The sequence below is a fragment of the Populus alba genome, chromosome 3, assembly GCF_005239225.2.
Source record: "Populus alba chromosome 3, ASM523922v2, whole genome shotgun sequence".
Lineage (NCBI taxonomy): Eukaryota > Viridiplantae > Streptophyta > Magnoliopsida > Malpighiales > Salicaceae > Populus > Populus alba.
In genome coordinates this window covers 11,624,098-11,640,753 of record NC_133286.1, presented here as the reverse complement: position 1 = coordinate 11,640,753, position 16,656 = coordinate 11,624,098, and the positions used below count along the sequence as shown (strand labels likewise).

The 16,656-nt window shown below is 29.8% G+C and overlaps 2 protein-coding genes across 2 annotated transcripts; one reads left to right on the top strand and one right to left on the bottom strand.

Annotated features, from left to right (window-relative positions):
* Positions 1-1,405: 1,405 nt before the first annotated feature.
* On the bottom strand, positions 1,406-5,105 carry LOC118062877 (organelle RRM domain-containing protein 1, chloroplastic). The gene is made up of 4 exons (XM_035076743.2): positions 4,778-5,105; positions 1,972-2,040; positions 1,723-1,829; positions 1,406-1,641 (listed from the first exon to the last, which is right to left on the bottom strand). Exons 1-4 carry the CDS (start codon positions 4,950-4,952, stop codon positions 1,501-1,503), a joined length of 492 nt encoding a protein of 163 aa, XP_034932634.1. The 5' UTR covers positions 4,953-5,105; the 3' UTR covers positions 1,406-1,500.
* A 5,469-nt stretch (positions 5,106-10,574) lies between these two features.
* On the top strand, positions 10,575-12,091 carry LOC118062881 (uncharacterized). Its single transcript, XM_035076748.2, has 2 exons — positions 10,575-10,725; positions 11,077-12,091. Exon 2 carries the CDS (start codon positions 11,177-11,179, stop codon positions 11,825-11,827), a length of 651 nt encoding a protein of 216 aa, XP_034932639.1. The 5' UTR covers positions 10,575-10,725; positions 11,077-11,176; the 3' UTR covers positions 11,828-12,091.
* The last annotated feature ends 4,565 nt before the right edge of the window (positions 12,092-16,656 follow it).

Here is a 16,656-nt window from a genome sequence, read left to right as displayed (position 1 = left end):
TCGTTTGGTATTTGCATGCTTTTCACAATCTCAAACAGGCGCTTTGATATTTAGTTTGTTTTTAATTTTACAAATATTTATTTTTCTTATCATAGAGTTAAATAAAAAAAATTGAAGTCGATTGAGTTTATGACCTTGATCTATATTTATCTCTTAATGTTTTTCAATTTTGTTTTTAGTTAACGTTAATGACTTTATTTTTTCATTAATTGACATGGAACATTCTTAATTTATTTAATTATACGCATGCATAATGTTTTTTTATTTTTATTTTTATTTTTATGTAAAAAAAAATATGTCAAAAAAGCATAGATATTCAATTTTTTTTTGTTGGAAAAGCAAATATCTTATCTGAGGAGTGTAAGTCAAATAATTAGTAAGAGAATCTAAAAATATTGGAAAAATAGTAGAGCAATCCACAATAAAAAAAACAATTTCACCCTTTACATAACAATCTACATAACTAGCTATTGGGGGTATTATTATCTTTTCACAAGGTTTCACTAGTCATTATCATGTTAATGGAGGATAATTCAATTTTTTATTTTTATTTTTTATGCACGGTAAAATAACTACATTTTCCTTAAAATATTTTTTAAAAATTGATGCCTAGGGACATTTTGTATTTTTAATTTTTTAAGAATAGTTAAATGATTTAAATGTCATTAGAAGTGGAATTTTCTTTAGCTTATGTTCAAAGATATTTTAATATTTTCACTCCGATTTTTTTTGTTATCAGTAGTAATTTTATAATTTAAAAATATAAATATTATTAAAAAAATTATTAATACATGTGAGGTTAATTTGATGACCAAACACTACCTTCCACAACAAGTGTTTTCTCCTTGGTAAGATGGCAAGTGTTACCAAAAAACAGGTCACTTTGATGTTGAACAATTTTTTGTCACTTTGATGTTGAACAATTTTTTTTTCTCTCTTCTTTTCAATATCTACGCATGTCCTTTAAAATTTTAAAACAGCCCTTTAATTTACTATTCTTTCATATTTAATCCTTGTTTTTTTAATTAATATTTATTTTATTTAAATAATTTATAAATTAAATTTGTTTTTCAACTTCATCCCCTATTATTTCCTATCAAACTCAATCCTCATTCTTTTAATTATTATTTCTTTTTCTTTGATAATTTTTTAAAATTAATTTTTTTAATTTTATTATTTAATATTAAATTATTTAGAAATTGATTTTTTTAAAATTTATCATTTAATATTAGCACACAGTTCTATAAAGGAATATTTCGCACACCAGTGTCGATAATTTACAATGATATAGTGATGTAATGTGGTTTGAAGCCAATCTAGGTGATCAAATCCACGCCATTTTCACCGCTATGGTGCTTGTGCACGATATGATATGTTTTTCGGTTGCAGAGATAGTACTAGATAATTCTACTTGAATAAAGTGCTCCATTTTTACTCACTCCTTTGTTTACAAAATCTCTGGTTTGAATGGATTTAAGCAATGTATCAAAGAGAACTTAATCAGTACCAGCAATCTGCAACCTCATCTTGCGTGTCCTGCACCTGCTGCTTCTTCGGAGGTCCACAAGTTTTCATGTGTCCTCTAAACCGGTCTTTCCCAGGTTTGGCAAGATCAACAAAAATTAACCTGCCATCAAGAGTCTGATGATAAAAGGTCAAAACAACATTAGTTTTCCAACTTCAAAGTTCCTGAAAAGACAGAGCAATGTGATGGTCCCAAACCTTACGGTCCATATTTTCCAGGGCAAGGATGGCATCATCCTGAGAAGTGTATTGAATGAATGCATATGGTTTGGACCTTTTAATGGTTTCATCCTTCACAAGCTTCACTGTCATAGATTGAAAATAAAAGGGTTATGTAAAAGGTTACAAGCCTTGAAGCCTGTGTTGGAATTGCAATGGGAATCTTTTAAAATTATAAAACTTCCAATTTAAGCCTGTTTTTTGAACAATGAGGAAAGACGTGTTTACCTTCAGCTATTTCACCAAAATTTGAAAATTCCTCTTGCAAAGTAGATTCACTAATAGAATGTCCTATATCTGCAAGTCAAAACACATAACCAGTACTTCAAAGGAGATTAAAAAAAATTAAAACATCCCTATAAGATTATGAGAAGTTTGACCATCTCATTGAAGTTCAATGAAGGTGCAAAAAAACAACCACACTCACACACAAGAAAATTGTTTGGAATGATATTCTTATTTCTTGGCTAGACTCATAGACATCCTTGTCCAAATAGTCCATTATCCTTAATATGAAACTCATGATGCTATGCACAACTCTACAGTATAAAATGTTCTCTTATTGGTGTATCAATTGTCTTTGTGGACCTTTGATATTCTTTCAAATACCAAAATTAAAGAATACACACAAGAGTTCCACTAGAATGAAGGAGCTTGGACTGTCGAAATAGTTTCTCTTCTCCATGTTACTTCAAAAGGTGCATGGATTGATGCAGTATATATTGAACAAGGAATTGAGACATGAAGAAAAGCCATCCCAGTTGATTACACTTAACTCTCGCCTAAGAATAGAAGTTTAGAGGCTGGACACCTTGAGACTCCCATGTGTCAGCTTAACTGAGCATTTGCAAACCTTTGCAACAAGTTAAAGATAAACAAGGGCAGAACTTGGATGAATTTCTTAAAGGGTTCTTGGTTACGATATAATTACGGCATTAAAAAGGGAAATTAATAGTAGTTTTATGAAACAAGCTATTGTAAATTTGAAAAAGTATTCTACATGCTGCCCCTGAAGACAAATGCTAGAGGAGAGAATTGTGAGCCCAGCAACAAGGTGACTACCTCAGCAGATGGCAAAGTCACCAACATTTAGATTGTCATTCTAATTCCTCTCCTTGTTTTGAATTTGAATTGCCAGAGTCAACTAAGGATGACCAATAAAAATTCAAACCCCATGTTGTGAGCATTCCCCCTGCTTGATTAGACTTGCAAAAAATAGATGAAACAAATTTGAAACTGAACACTGAAGATGTATGATTTCCATTAGAATTTTTTTTTTCTTCTTTGAACAAAGTTAAACATTTTTATGCAGATGAACACCACTTCTAGAAGTAAAACCTGGTTGTCAGAAACATCTCTTCTCCCTATAGAAGCCACAATGATGGTTATGAGGAAAAGAAACGGAGCTATTGTTGATGGTGCATCTTCGGACTCAATGTTTGAAAATTAGTTTTCCAACATTTTCAGGAATAAAGGAAATGCAAATTCTAGAAAACCTTTGATAAAGATGTGCATTGGCATCAATATTCTCTTTGTACCATCGTAATAACCAATTCTGTGCTGACTAGGACTGGTTTTCATGGATCGCATTCATCCTTCCAGAACTATGACATATTGAGTCCATGATTTTGTGATCAGAAACTCAGTGCGATTTAAGCTCACTTATTTGAGCCAATAATATCTTTAACCTCAGTTAATTGCACAGATTACATGAATAACTTTCAAGCAATAGCCCATAGGACTACCTTAGTTCAGTCGGCCCTTAAGCATGCCAAATATGAACATGTTTCAGTCTTATGCAGGGAATGGAAGCACATGATGCAGACCAATCTGTTTCAGAAGCAATGCTGAAAAATCATTCCAAAGTCACTGCCAAGACTCATGGTTCTTTATAATTACTCAAAACCCTCTTCTGCAACCAGTAAAGGACCTGGTCCTGACAAAATAAGATGGTGGTTTCCACTGATACTTCGACCTTTTTTTTTTTCATGAATAGCATGGGCAGGTTCTATGATAATGCAAGCCCTATTATTCTCCATGATACTCATTCTTTCAAGCATAACAGACTCAAACTTATATCTTTTACAAACTCCATTAGCTATCATTTCATGAATAGCATGGGCAGGTTCTATGACAATGCAAGCCCTATTCTCCATGATACTCATTTTTCCCATCAAACTTATATCTTTCACAAACTCCATTACCTATCATTTTCCTCGGGGAAAATTTTCAAAAAATTCTGGTACTTCTTTCCATCATAAGTAAAGCAAGTGCAACGAATTCCATCTTTTTAAACCTACACAAGCACATTGGCCTGCAAAATGATTCAACTTCCTGCATTAGCAGTAAAGCTAGTACCTTGGAATATTTTATTTTTTCACCTCCACAGACCAAACATTACCAAGGTGTGGATATTCCTAGGATTATTTCCTGTAAAGATCAATGTCAGCATTCAAAACCTTCCCCTTCAAAGCTAGCAAAACAACTAAAGCTCACGCAATTGAAGCCTAAGCAACATAGGGATCAAACTACCCAACAACTTCTTGTTCAGCATGTATACTTGGATTGTATAGAATAAATGGTCCAAGCCTCAAATAACTTCAATACTGTTCAGAAGTCGTCTTCCCACCGTTAATCATGCAAAAATATAGTATTTGGCCTCATCTCATCGCCTGAGCAGTTAGCACCTCTGTCCCCTTCGGGAAACCTTCTATTCTGTTTGAAAGCAAACCTGAGAAATCTAACTTCTTGCACAAAATAGCCAAACAAAGTGCCTTCATTGGACCAATCAGACCCTGTAACTATTCTCAAGATCACCTAATTGCAACTAAAATAAAGTACTGGATGATAATTTATTGATGGTGCTCAAAAGCAAAACAAAGAATTTGATTTCTTTATTCGGCTTCTGCAAGAAAAGTTTATTCAATTATCTATTTTAACATACATAATTTTTCACGCCAATAAACAAGAAACTACAAAAGAAAAGTAATCCAAAGACCCCCACAAAGAATTAACAGTCAAAGAAGTGACTTACTTGTAACCATAATTCTGCTTGCAAGAGGAAAATTGGGGTTGGAAATTGATGCCCTGAGTTTCAAAGTTTTTGGGTTCTTGAAATTTCTTTGAGATACTGCGTTTGCCAAAGAGGGTATGGGGATAGAGACAGTTGAAAGCGGTCTTGTTTGAGACATCATCATCATAACCTCCATGTCTTTTCTCGTTTCCAATTCCTTACTTGCCTCAGTCGTATTTCGTTTCCCAATTAGTTGCTCTATGCTGCTGCTGCTGCTTAGAACTTCCGGTTGCCCGACTCAACGACCTAAGAGCATCTCTGAGAAACTATGTAGAAGAGCCAAATGCTAAGATAATTTTTTAAATAGTATAAATATAATTTTTTTTATATCTGTACTTTTAAAAAATATATTTTTAGAAAAACTATTTGTATTTTAATATATTTAATATTAATATAACTAGTTAATTTATTAATAGTAATTAATTAATATAATTTCATTTAAAATCTTTTTTCATAAAAATATATTAAACAAATTTTTAATTCTTTTGACTCATATTTAAGAATAGCTCTTCAACTTATAAATGATATTTTCACTCTTCAATATAACTCTCTTATTGGAGTTATAAAAATAAAGGATGAAAGTCAAAATATTTTGTCCTTTTCTTTTAGCTTTTTTTTCTAGAATACCCTGAAAAAACATATGCTATTGGTTTCTCGGTTTAGTTCATTATTACCATTACATACTATTATAATTACCATTATCCATTATCATCATTATTATTATCAAATAAATTGAAACAATGTGTTATTTTATTGCCATTATAAAAAAAAAAATTGCCTTTTTTATGCTTAAAGTTTGCATTTCTTTCAATTAGCTCATATTTTTTTTAATTATATTCTTTAAAGTTATGTTAATGTTATTTTATAAACTTGAGTTTGTTTTACTTTTTCTTCTCTAAGTTTTTTTTAGTGTGTTGTTAGATGTTTTGATGTTAAATGAACAATTGATTTTTGCAATGCATTATCAAATAAACTCAAATAATATGTTATTTACTATTCATGTTCTTATTAAAAACTATATTTGCCTTTTTTTTTTTTTGCATTTTTGTCCCTAAAATTTGTAGTTTTTATTTCAATTTGGTTATACCACTTTATTTCTATTCAATTACATCCTTTAAAGTTATGCTTATATTGTTTTATCAACTTGAATTTGTTTTACACTTTCTTCTCTCGCCTACTTAGTGTGTTGTTAGATGTTTAGATGTTAAATTGAAATTGATTTTATACAATATAATTTTAGATTCCTTTTAAAAATAAATGGAACTTTTTCTTAGGCTCAAATGCTTTAAGAAATCAGTTATCATATTACCTTGCTCACAACTTTATCTATCATTTTATTTCTTTTTAATTGTATTTTTTAAAGTTATGCATATTTTATTTATTAACTTGACTTTTTTTACTCTTTCTTCCCTCGCTTTTTTGGTGTGTTGTTAAATGTTATGATATTAAATTGACAATTGATTTTATGCAATACAATTTTGGTTGTTTTTTTTAAAGAAATTTAGAGATTGATGACTAAAAATGACTTGAATGAAGAAATATGATCCTTTTCCATAAATGGATTGCAAAAGTTATATTTAATCCCTCAATTTTAAACTTTTCTTTTATTATCCATGTTCTTTTAGGTTATTATGTTTTAGTCCTAGATTTCATTTTTGTCACATTTTAGTACTGGGAAGAAGAGAGAGGAGAAAGTTGTTGGAAAACTTTATGAAAGAAGAGTTTTCAGGTGATCAAATTATGTCTAACAATAACTTTGATTTTGATGTTTATAGATTTGTCCTGGAAAACAGAATTCAATGGATGTGATTTTCACTTTCAATGACTTTGAAAAAAAAAAAGAATTAGGCTTGAAAAGTTTTTTTGATTTAATTTTGAGATTTTAGGCATATTAGAGGGCATTTTGGGGTTGTTGATAGGGTTATTAAGTTTTCTATAATGTTCTTTTTATGTAGTTTTAGGTGAAATTAAATGGGAAATTAAGTTTTTAGATAACGTTTGGTTATTGTCGGGGAACAAAAAAAGACAATGTAGACAATGTTTGGTTGTAGAGATGTAAACATAGTATAAAATAAATATATCTTCTAGGAAAGTATTAGAGTAAATTTGTGTACTTTCAAAATAGAATATACAAAAAGAACATATCCCTTCTATCTTTGTTATCTCTGTTTATTTTGTCCATAAACGACAACTAAACACTACTTTAGTACCAAATATGCTAGAATATATTTTTTTTAAAACGTGGATGTTCGGGATAACTTGCGTGCATCTCTACTACTTCCACGAGGCTTGAAGTTAATAACCATATAAGTTTTCAATGATCCTGATGTTTATAGGACTCGAACTTGGTGATCCTTAAGGAGCAAATCCAAAACCTAATCAGTTGAGCTATATCCCTCAAAATTATATTAGAATACAATTATTATACATGTGATGGCTAGAGCTTGCACCAAATAATGACACGTTGTTTGCCCATTCTAATGATGTTTCATTCCCAAGAAAAAAGAACACGTGAGCTTTTGTATAAAGGTCAGGCTCTTGGCTTTACCTTAAACTTTTATTTATTTGTTTTTTAATTTTATAATGAAATTCTTTTTAATTAAGATTTTAAAAAACTCATCCAATTATGTCTTATTTTTAAAATAAAATTTGATTTTTTTATGGTAATATTCTCAATTAATTTATAAAATAAATTATATAAATATAATATGAAGATTTTAAAAAACAATTTCTCATGAATATTCAATAAAAGATAATATATTTTTAATTTTTATATTATTTTCTTTATATATTTTCTCAAATTAATTATTTTCTTATTCTTTTATACCGTTGTGTAGGATCATCACAACATTAATTATTTTTTTAATTAAACTTTGCTTTACATATGATGCTAAGTTCTAATTTTAAAAAAATCATTATTTTAATAGGAAAAAAAACATTATTTGCTAGGGAAAAAAAACATGAACAAGTAAGGAGGTTTTAGCTAAAGATATAATTTTTCGTCCAAATCATTTCAATTCTTGCGAATATTTTATTTTAATTGTGTCAGGTTTACATTTATAAGATCATGATATTTATAGAAAACACATGTTTTTTTTTTTATTTATCAAAACAACACAAAATACATTTATAAAAAAGTGAAATTTAAACTATATATTTTTTTTCTCTATAATTTAAATTGTTTGAATTCTTAAAATATATATTTTGATTACCATAAATTTAATAGTAATAGGTTTTGGGAATCTCCCAAATTTAGAGACATGAAATTCTCATATGGAGAGACAATCATACCATCAAATCAAATTTTAAAAGATCATGTTATTACCTTAGAAAATAAATAAAATTATGAGAAAAATCTCAAAAGAAAATAAAGAAAAACTATCAAAGGGTGGTCATTGACTTTTTTTTTTATATAAGATGATAGCTCAACTTAAGAGGCGGGGAAGACTTCATCCTTGTCGAATTCTATAGCAATAAACTATTGAATTACCCAATGAGATTTCAAGTTAATTTCTAATGCAAGAAAATAATTTATTGATATTGTGAACATGTTTTATTGTATCATAAAAAATTTTAATTAAAAATTAAAAATTAACACGTTTATTTAATGAAATAAAATAAAAATTGTAAAAAGAGTTATTAATGTTAGCCAAATATTAAAAAAAAAGAGTTAAGAGTTACATGATCATGAAGATATTTGATGCTGTGATGTAGAGGGCTCTTCAATTTTTTTTTTATTTAATTAGATATGAAAAAATAGATTGTTATCATAAATGTAATGATTTAAATTCTTTAGAAAAAATGTAATTGAAAGTATAAATTACTTTTTTTGATATATATATATATATATATTTTTTTTTTTTTTTTTTTTCGGAAAAAAAAAAATCTTTCTGTAGTTATGTTATTTATTGGATATAGATTATATGCAATTAAAAGCAATATCCAGAAAAATCCTAATAATTTTATATAAGTATAAAAAATATATCTCTTTAATCAAAACCTCTTTTGCCATATAATAATCACAAGTGTTGTTTTTAAATAAAAATCTATCATAATCATAAAAGCAATTTTAATAATAAAAAAAAAAAAATTAATAATTTTGATGCAAATGTATTAAAAAATATATATAACAATGATAAAACAAATAAAACTATATAAAAATTTAAAAAATAAATATTTTACCCACCTTGAAAAACTGTGTAATTAAGTTCATATATAATTATTTGAAAAATAATTGTTAATATTACTACGACAGAGATGATATTATTGAAAAATAATTTCATAATCATATAATCATTTGAATAAATTTATTTAAAAAGTATTCAATTATAAAATGCTAAAAGACAAAATAAAAATAAAAATGAAGGGTCAAATGTCCGAAGGATGAACAAACATCCTTCCACCATATTTTTTTATATAAAATTAACTGTTAGAAAACATGTCGCTCGCCTTGGTAAACGATACATGTTTATATGCCACCTTTTTTGATCATTAAAGGTGGCTCCAATTATTAGAAAATCTAGATTTAAGTTTTTGCATCCTAATAACATGAAGTCCAATTATTTTTACAAAAAAAAATATATCATATTATCATGAAATCTTTATAACCTTTTTCACACAATAAAATATATTCTAATCACCCTAAAAACTAAAAATAAAAAAGGTTTTTAAACTTTGATTTACTTTTTTTGACATTAATAAAGACGAAAACTACGAGTTTCTCTCTAAAAAATAAATGTATAGACACCAAAATTGATTTTATTTGTAATTAGAATCTAGATACCTAAAGGTTTTTTTCTTTTAATTTTCTTTTGATAATTTTTTTTTTAATTTTCAAGGACCGAATAGGAAAACAACTGAAGTTTACTATATAAAAACATTAAATAAAAAGGATCAATTTTAAAATAAAGTTAAGATCAAGAGACTAAACATGGGTCATATGGACAATAAACATGGGAAAAAAATTATTAATTTTGATAATTATTCTTTTAATTTTATTATTTTCAATCATTAAAATCTTTTCCATGTAAAATGCCATTCAATCTTTAAACAATTTTTAACACCTCGAGCACGAATAAATATGAAATCTAAAGAGAATGAAAAAACATGGAAAAAAAGCTGTCAATTGTAAACATGGAAAAAATACTTTTAATTGTTGTCAATGCCAATTTTAGTCTATGTTCTTTAAATTTTGTGTTTTATAATCAATAAAACCTTTTCTATGTGAAATTATCATGCCATTCAATCCTAAAACAATTTTTTATATCTCAGATTTAAAGAGAATGAGAAATATGCAATTTAAAGAGAATGAAAAAACCTAGGACAACAATAAAAGAACTTTCAAGGACACACAAATATGCAATTCAATCCAAAAACAATTTCCGACACCTCAACACACACAAATATGAAAAGAGAATGAAAAAACCTAAGACAACAATGAAGAAATCTTGAGGACCAAATTAAAAGAAATTGTAGCAAGATGACAAGATTGAAAAAATAAAAACCGAGCCAAAATAAAATTTGCATATTTTACCATGCTTATGAATAGTTTTATATAAGAGGATGAACAAGAAAGCTACCATGAAATGAATTAAAATAAAATAAAATTAGATGGTACGGTTATATTATTACAATAATTTTACTTCATTCATGTATGCTTCCATCATTAATTTTTTAGATTCAAATCTTGGGGTGAGGGATGTGTTTTTAAAATCTTCAAGAATCGGTGTAGAACACTAGAAAAACTGGAAGGGTCAAATAACACTTGACCGAAATTTTGAACTTCTGCTTAAAGGATTCGAACTCGAGAACTCCCCTCAGCCGCTCAGCATATGCTTGCAAAACCCCCTCTCCACTCTCTCTCTCTGCACTTCACTAATCACTAGGGTTTTAATACCTCTCACTCTCAGGTACTCTCTCTTCCTCTCTGGATCTACACAAGTTATTACTTAATTGCAGCAAAATCTGATTGAACAATGATCATACTTCGTCTAATTAGGTGGTCTCTCCTAACATACAACTTGCTGTTCATGAAAATTTACATAAATCTCTGCATGTACAAATTACGTGGTGTTATTGGGGAATTGATAAATTGATAAATTTCATTTTTTTTCTTCTGCAATAAAAGCTATTGCTTGCTGTGTGACTGTTAAAGCCTTAGTAATTGCATCTCCAGTCTTAAATTTCAGCTATTGTTCTTTGTGCTTTGGGGATTATTTATCTGTTACTGTTTATAATTATATTTTTGGTGGGGATTTCAGGCCATATAGTTTGTCAAGCAGAAGCTGAAAAAAGATGGGTTCTTTGTAGATTTTTGTTTGCCAATTAAAATAGAGAAGGTAGGAGTTTAAAACTTTCCAAATGAGCTTGATTTCAAGATTAAGGCATTGTTTACCCAATGGGTTTTCTACAAAACCCACGATCCCTCCTTTAATGCCATTGAATTTCAATGCTGTGCTATCTCGGGGTTTTGCTGAAGCTGCTAGGAAAGTTGAGGTGGAAGAGGAAGAAGAGGTGGAAATTGATCAGAGGAGGCTCCCAACTGATTATGATCCGGCTACTTTTGATCCTACAGAGCATCGGAGTCCTCCAACAGAGCGTGTTTTCAAGCTTGTTGAGGACATTGCAGGGCTTACGTTGATGGAAATCTCTGAACTGGGAACCATTATAATGAAAAGGATGAAAATGACAGAACCACCAACTATTGGGGTTTTGAAGGGTGGTGCTGCTGGATTAGCTGGAATGGCAATGAAGGCACCAGCTGCTGCTGCTGCTAAAGAAGAGAAGAAAGCTGAGAAGACTGTTTTTGAATTGAAATTGGAGTCCTTTGAAGCAGCTTCAAAGATTAAGGTAATTAAGGAGGTTAGGAGTTTTACTGATTTGGGCCTTAAGGAAGCGAAGGACTTGGTGGAGAAGACACCAGCAGTGTTGAAAAAAGGAGTATCAAAGGAAGAAGGTGAGCAAATAATTGAGAAGATGAAAGCTATTGGGGCCAAAGTCGTGCTGGAATGAATGGAAGCCATGTGTTTACCTTCAGGAATTTTCTAAATCCAGTTACTATTTACTTCAGAAACTTCCATTTCTCATGTTTACCGAATTTCAATTGAGGATTTGTTGGCCCTCGCTCCCTTACAGAGTCCATCCACGAGCGCTTGAAGTTTGACATTTTTATATACAATGCTGGATAGGTGTGTGACTCAATAGTTTTGCTCTTTTATGGAGGATAATCTTAACTGTGTGGCTTCAAATGTTCTTTAATTCCATTTTCTTCCTCAATTGGTACATAAATTTGAATAAAAGAAACCTAATTTAGGCCAGAATTATTTCTTGTCGATAAATGAAAATAAATCAGGCTAGAATGTTGCATACTGCTTTTCACTATGCTTCTTTTATATGGATATCCAGTATCTATTCCCGTTTGGTGTTGTCTCTGCAAATCCTCCACCCTCCTCCAAAGTGGCTTAACTTCGATGAGAAAGAGCAAGGTACTTCTAGTGATAGTAAGCAGTGTAAGATTATTATGATAATAATTTCCTTGTATGACGTTTGAGTGGCTCATTTCGAGGTGTAGATGGGATTTACTGCCTGTGGAACCAATCCCAGACGACGAAGCAGCCATGATTGAAATTCAAACTTTGGAGGAGTTGGGTTACTAAGAAAGTTGCTAACATGATTGCAGAGAATTCCATGAAAGTATTTCCTTTCCACAGTAGTTGCCATTTGTTTAGGCGACACATGAGGATGAGTGGAGTGTTGCATCTTACAATGATTTGGGGTTCTCATATGTTCATGGTGATAACTGTACATGATGCGGACCATCCAGGTGATTGGAGTCGATGCTACTGAATATATCACACTGCAAGATGGAATTCTTGAATGAAGCGGCTTATGAACTTGGGATTTCTCTAACAGCTTTGATGATACTAACATGACAGATTCATCTTTTATTTTATCACTAAAATAATTTCCATCACTTATCCCGCAATACTGAAGTGTGTTTACGCGCGTAATTGAAGATTTTAGATCTAAAATCGTTGTTACTAAATTGATTTGAGACCAACCCTCGGAGAATATCCTAAAGAAAAACTTGGCATGTGTAATCTTTCGTGTCTGAGAGTATGATAACATTGAGATATCAAAGATTTCGAGAAAACATTAAATTGCAATCAAAGTAAAAGCAATAAATAAACCAAAATAATGTAATGAAAACATGTAAATAAAGCATAAACTCGTGAAAGTAAATCGCAAAAAATAAAATAAATAAATAAATAACTTGTAAAGTAAATTATAAAAAAAATAAATTGATATTCATTTTTAATATCAACAAGTAGCAAAGCAATGACTTGAGGGCTAGCATACTCCCAATTCAGCTAAAATGCATTACATTATGTTTCATTTTAAAGTCAAAATAATATTTTAGTTTGATCAAAGTATTTTAAAGTCATCTTCCTCTCTCTCTAATATTTACTTTTAAAAACAATATCTTAGAATGAAATATTCGATGTTTTAATTAGTTTTGCAGTCAGTAGATTTTTTTTAATTTACTTTGGTGAAAGGTGATGCTTGTGGTTAACGATTTTACCTTGCAAATGTTGTCTAGAATGATATGGATGCTCATTTTTGTTTCACGTATGAATTTGAAGGCTAAGAAAAAATGTCTACAAAAAAAAAAAAAAAAAAAGAAAAAGATAAATGTCTAAATGATTAAAATATTTGTGAGGAACTAGATATGAAAATTCAGGAGTTTAAGATTAGTGTTAGGATTTAGAAAATTTGAGAATTTATATACGAAGATAAATTCATTATATTGACTGAAGATGAAGAAGTAAAATGCACTTAAAAAAAAAAAAACAATAAAAAAATTACTAAATTCACAAGAGATTCCGTGTAATTTTTTCTTTTTATTAATTAACTTTCCTCAATTCACAAAGTTCAATCATTATAATTTCAATCATTATTTTATAGCCTATCTATTCAATTTTTTTTTTATATTCTTCATTAATAAACTAAATCTCTTTTTAATTAAACCTCATTTATGCCTGCACAATCTTCTCTGCATCTAAAAGAAAATTGTCATCTTCGTATCTTTTCTTTTGCTCACTTAACTTTGCCATGTTAGAAAATGCATTTTATAGTTTTATTGTTTCCCCTAACTTTTGATTCATTTTGTTGGGCGAACTATAAGCATGTAGGGAAAAGAAAGAAGAATAAATATATAACTAATGAGGTTTTTAAAATCCAAAAGGTTTAGGAATAATATTTATATCTAAGATAATAAGTTAATTTCTTAGTTTATGCAATTCAATCAATTCTTCTTAACTAAGATGTATGGGTGGATTGATATGAAAAACCTAGGTGATTGGTAGCTAGTAACTGATGATTCCTAGTAAGTTAAGATGTCTGGTAGTTGATACTTGTAAAAGATTTCATTTGATGGATATGGAGATTTTCATATAATTAAATCAACAACTTTATAGAGAGAAAAAATGCAATGATATTTTAGAGAGACAAGTTCTGAAAATATGCATGTTAAAAATGTTAAGAATGAAAAGATTATAAATTTATAGTTTAAATGATTTATGATGTATTTATAATTCATGAATCTTGTTACTTTGTGGATATGAGAGGCTAAAATGTAATATCACCTTTATGATATTTTCAGTTGTATTCAACTCAAAATAATATGTATTAGATTAGTATAAAATATTAAGAGACCTATGTACGAGCCTAAAAAAATTCCTAATGGAATATCAGGCTTAGGTAAGGTGCTTGAGCCTATTAGAGGTGAAAAATAGGTCCAGATGCTGCTTGTTTTGCATTAGAGAGGCAGGAGATCCAAGATCAAGCCTTGATAAATTGATGAAAGACGCTTTGACATCACTTGAAGAATGTGTTAGTTTGAGACTGTACTGAAGAATAAGGGACCTGAGATCAACCTTTAACGAATTAGTGAGAAAACCTTACGCATCACTTGTAAAATGAGCTAGTTCAAGACTGCATTGGAGAATGAGGGATTTAAGATTAACCCCTAATAAATTGGTGAGAGGTCTTTAGGCATCATTTGGAGAATGTACTAGTCCAAAACTACACTGGAGAATAAAGGATTCGAGATCAACTCCTAGCAAATTAGTGAGATGTCCTTAGGCATCACCTAGAGAATGTGCCATTGCAATAGAAAGACCTTATACCCATAATTTGGAGATTGTGGGGTATTGCCTTAAAGAGACCAAGTCAATCCCTTCCTTAAAAAGTACCTGAAAGCCTCTATTGGAGATTTATAGATATGTAATGTATGTTGGAGATATATTATTTTTATTTAAAAAATAAACTTATATTTCTATTGAGGATTGTGAAACCTAAGGTGATTTAAGAGATGCATATGTGAGAGTTTCTTAGAAGGAACATGTCTTGAAGGTGATACCAAAGTATTTGTTTTCATTGCCTTGATAACTTTGAAAAGATGATCTTATTTTGATTCAAGGGAGTTATAAATTCTTAGGATACATCAAATGCCCATGAGTGGATCCCTCATAATTCTTACTCGATATTTCATTTAGACTAGGAGAATGATTTGGCTTGGAAGGTCTTTCATACTAGTTGTCATTGTAATAACAAGGAGGCCTATGTGATTTTTCATGACTTGCTTCACTTTGAGCAAATTTTTATTTAGTAAGACATAAAGTTTTCATCGAGTGACATGCTCTCCTACCCCTCTTATCTAAGCCTCAAAGGCTATTAGATTAAGCAATTCTTTCATCTTGAGTATCTCCTTATTGAACTTCTTCAAATATGCTTATGTAGACTCGTTCTTTGGTTGAGTAACACCAAATAGTTTTATGAAGATTTTATTGGCGTATATATGGGTGCTGAAGCATGCCACTAACAAGGCGTAGAGGTCACTGAACCTTTCAATGGAGCTTGGCTCCAAATTAGTGTACCATGCATGTGCAAACCCCTAGAAGGTTGTGGGAAGGATTTTGCACATTGAGTCATTGTCATGGATATCCAATTCTAATCTACCATGCATATTCTATAAATGCTCTCTTGGATCAGTAAGACCATCATAACCATCATAATTGTCCAAACTTATTTTTTTAAAAAATTAAGTCTTTAAAGAGTCGAGTGTTTAATACTCAATTTTTTTTCCCAACAATATAAAACCAAACTGAAAAATAAATTCTTCCCTAACCCCGATTTTTTTTTTTTCCAGCAACATGGAGGCTTAGAAGACCTTAATGATGCCTCTCTCATCAAGAGAAAACCAATGACACTAAGATTAACTTTTTGATAGTCAATGTGATCAATCAACCGCTTTCTCTCTTTTTTATTTATTTTCCGGTGACTCTCTCCTTTCTCTCAAAATTAAAAGAATGAAACGTAAAACAAATAAAGTCTAATACTAAAACATGAATCCCACCTAAAAAGAGCAATAAAAAATGAAAAACTTTAGACAATAGGGATTGAAATTGTAATTTCCCATGCAAAATTAAAAAAAGGAATGCATTTATTTTGATGTGCCAATGTTGATCCTTATTGTTTTATTTTTCTAAAATTGATAAATGAAAATCAATTTTGTGAAATTGAGGAGCATAAAAAATGCCATTGCATTTTTTTGACACTGAATACAATATTACACATAAAACCCCGCAAACATAGCACGGGGTGAAATAAAAAAAATTAGGACAAAATTTTTTTTTTTTTCAAGGGACAAAAAAAGGATGTGGAGTGGTGCTGATTCTAGAGAACAGTGCAACCGAATTCTACTACATCATCGGAAACTCGACATAAATGTTTCATGTATGGTAGATACATTACAGCAGGCACATGCGATTTAATTGGAA

What these genes read in the sequence shown, in the direction of transcription:
- LOC118062877 (XM_035076743.2), bottom strand. Translation starts at nt 4,952, where the DNA reads ATGGAGGTTATGATGATGATGTCTCAAACAAGACCGCTTTCAACTGTC. An exon ending in TTTTGGTGAAATAGCTGAAG is followed by an intron (nt 1,830 to 1,971) that starts GTAAACACGTCT and finishes AATCTATGACAG; the next exon opens with TGAAGCTTGTGAAGGATGAA. An exon ending in TGGAAAATATGGACCGTAAG is followed by an intron (nt 1,642 to 1,722) that starts GTTTGGGACCAT and finishes TTTTATCATCAG; the next exon opens with ACTCTTGATGGCAGGTTAAT.
- LOC118062881 (XM_035076748.2), top strand. Translation starts at nt 11,177, where the DNA reads ATGAGCTTGATTTCAAGATTAAGGCATTGTTTACCCAATGGGTTTTCT.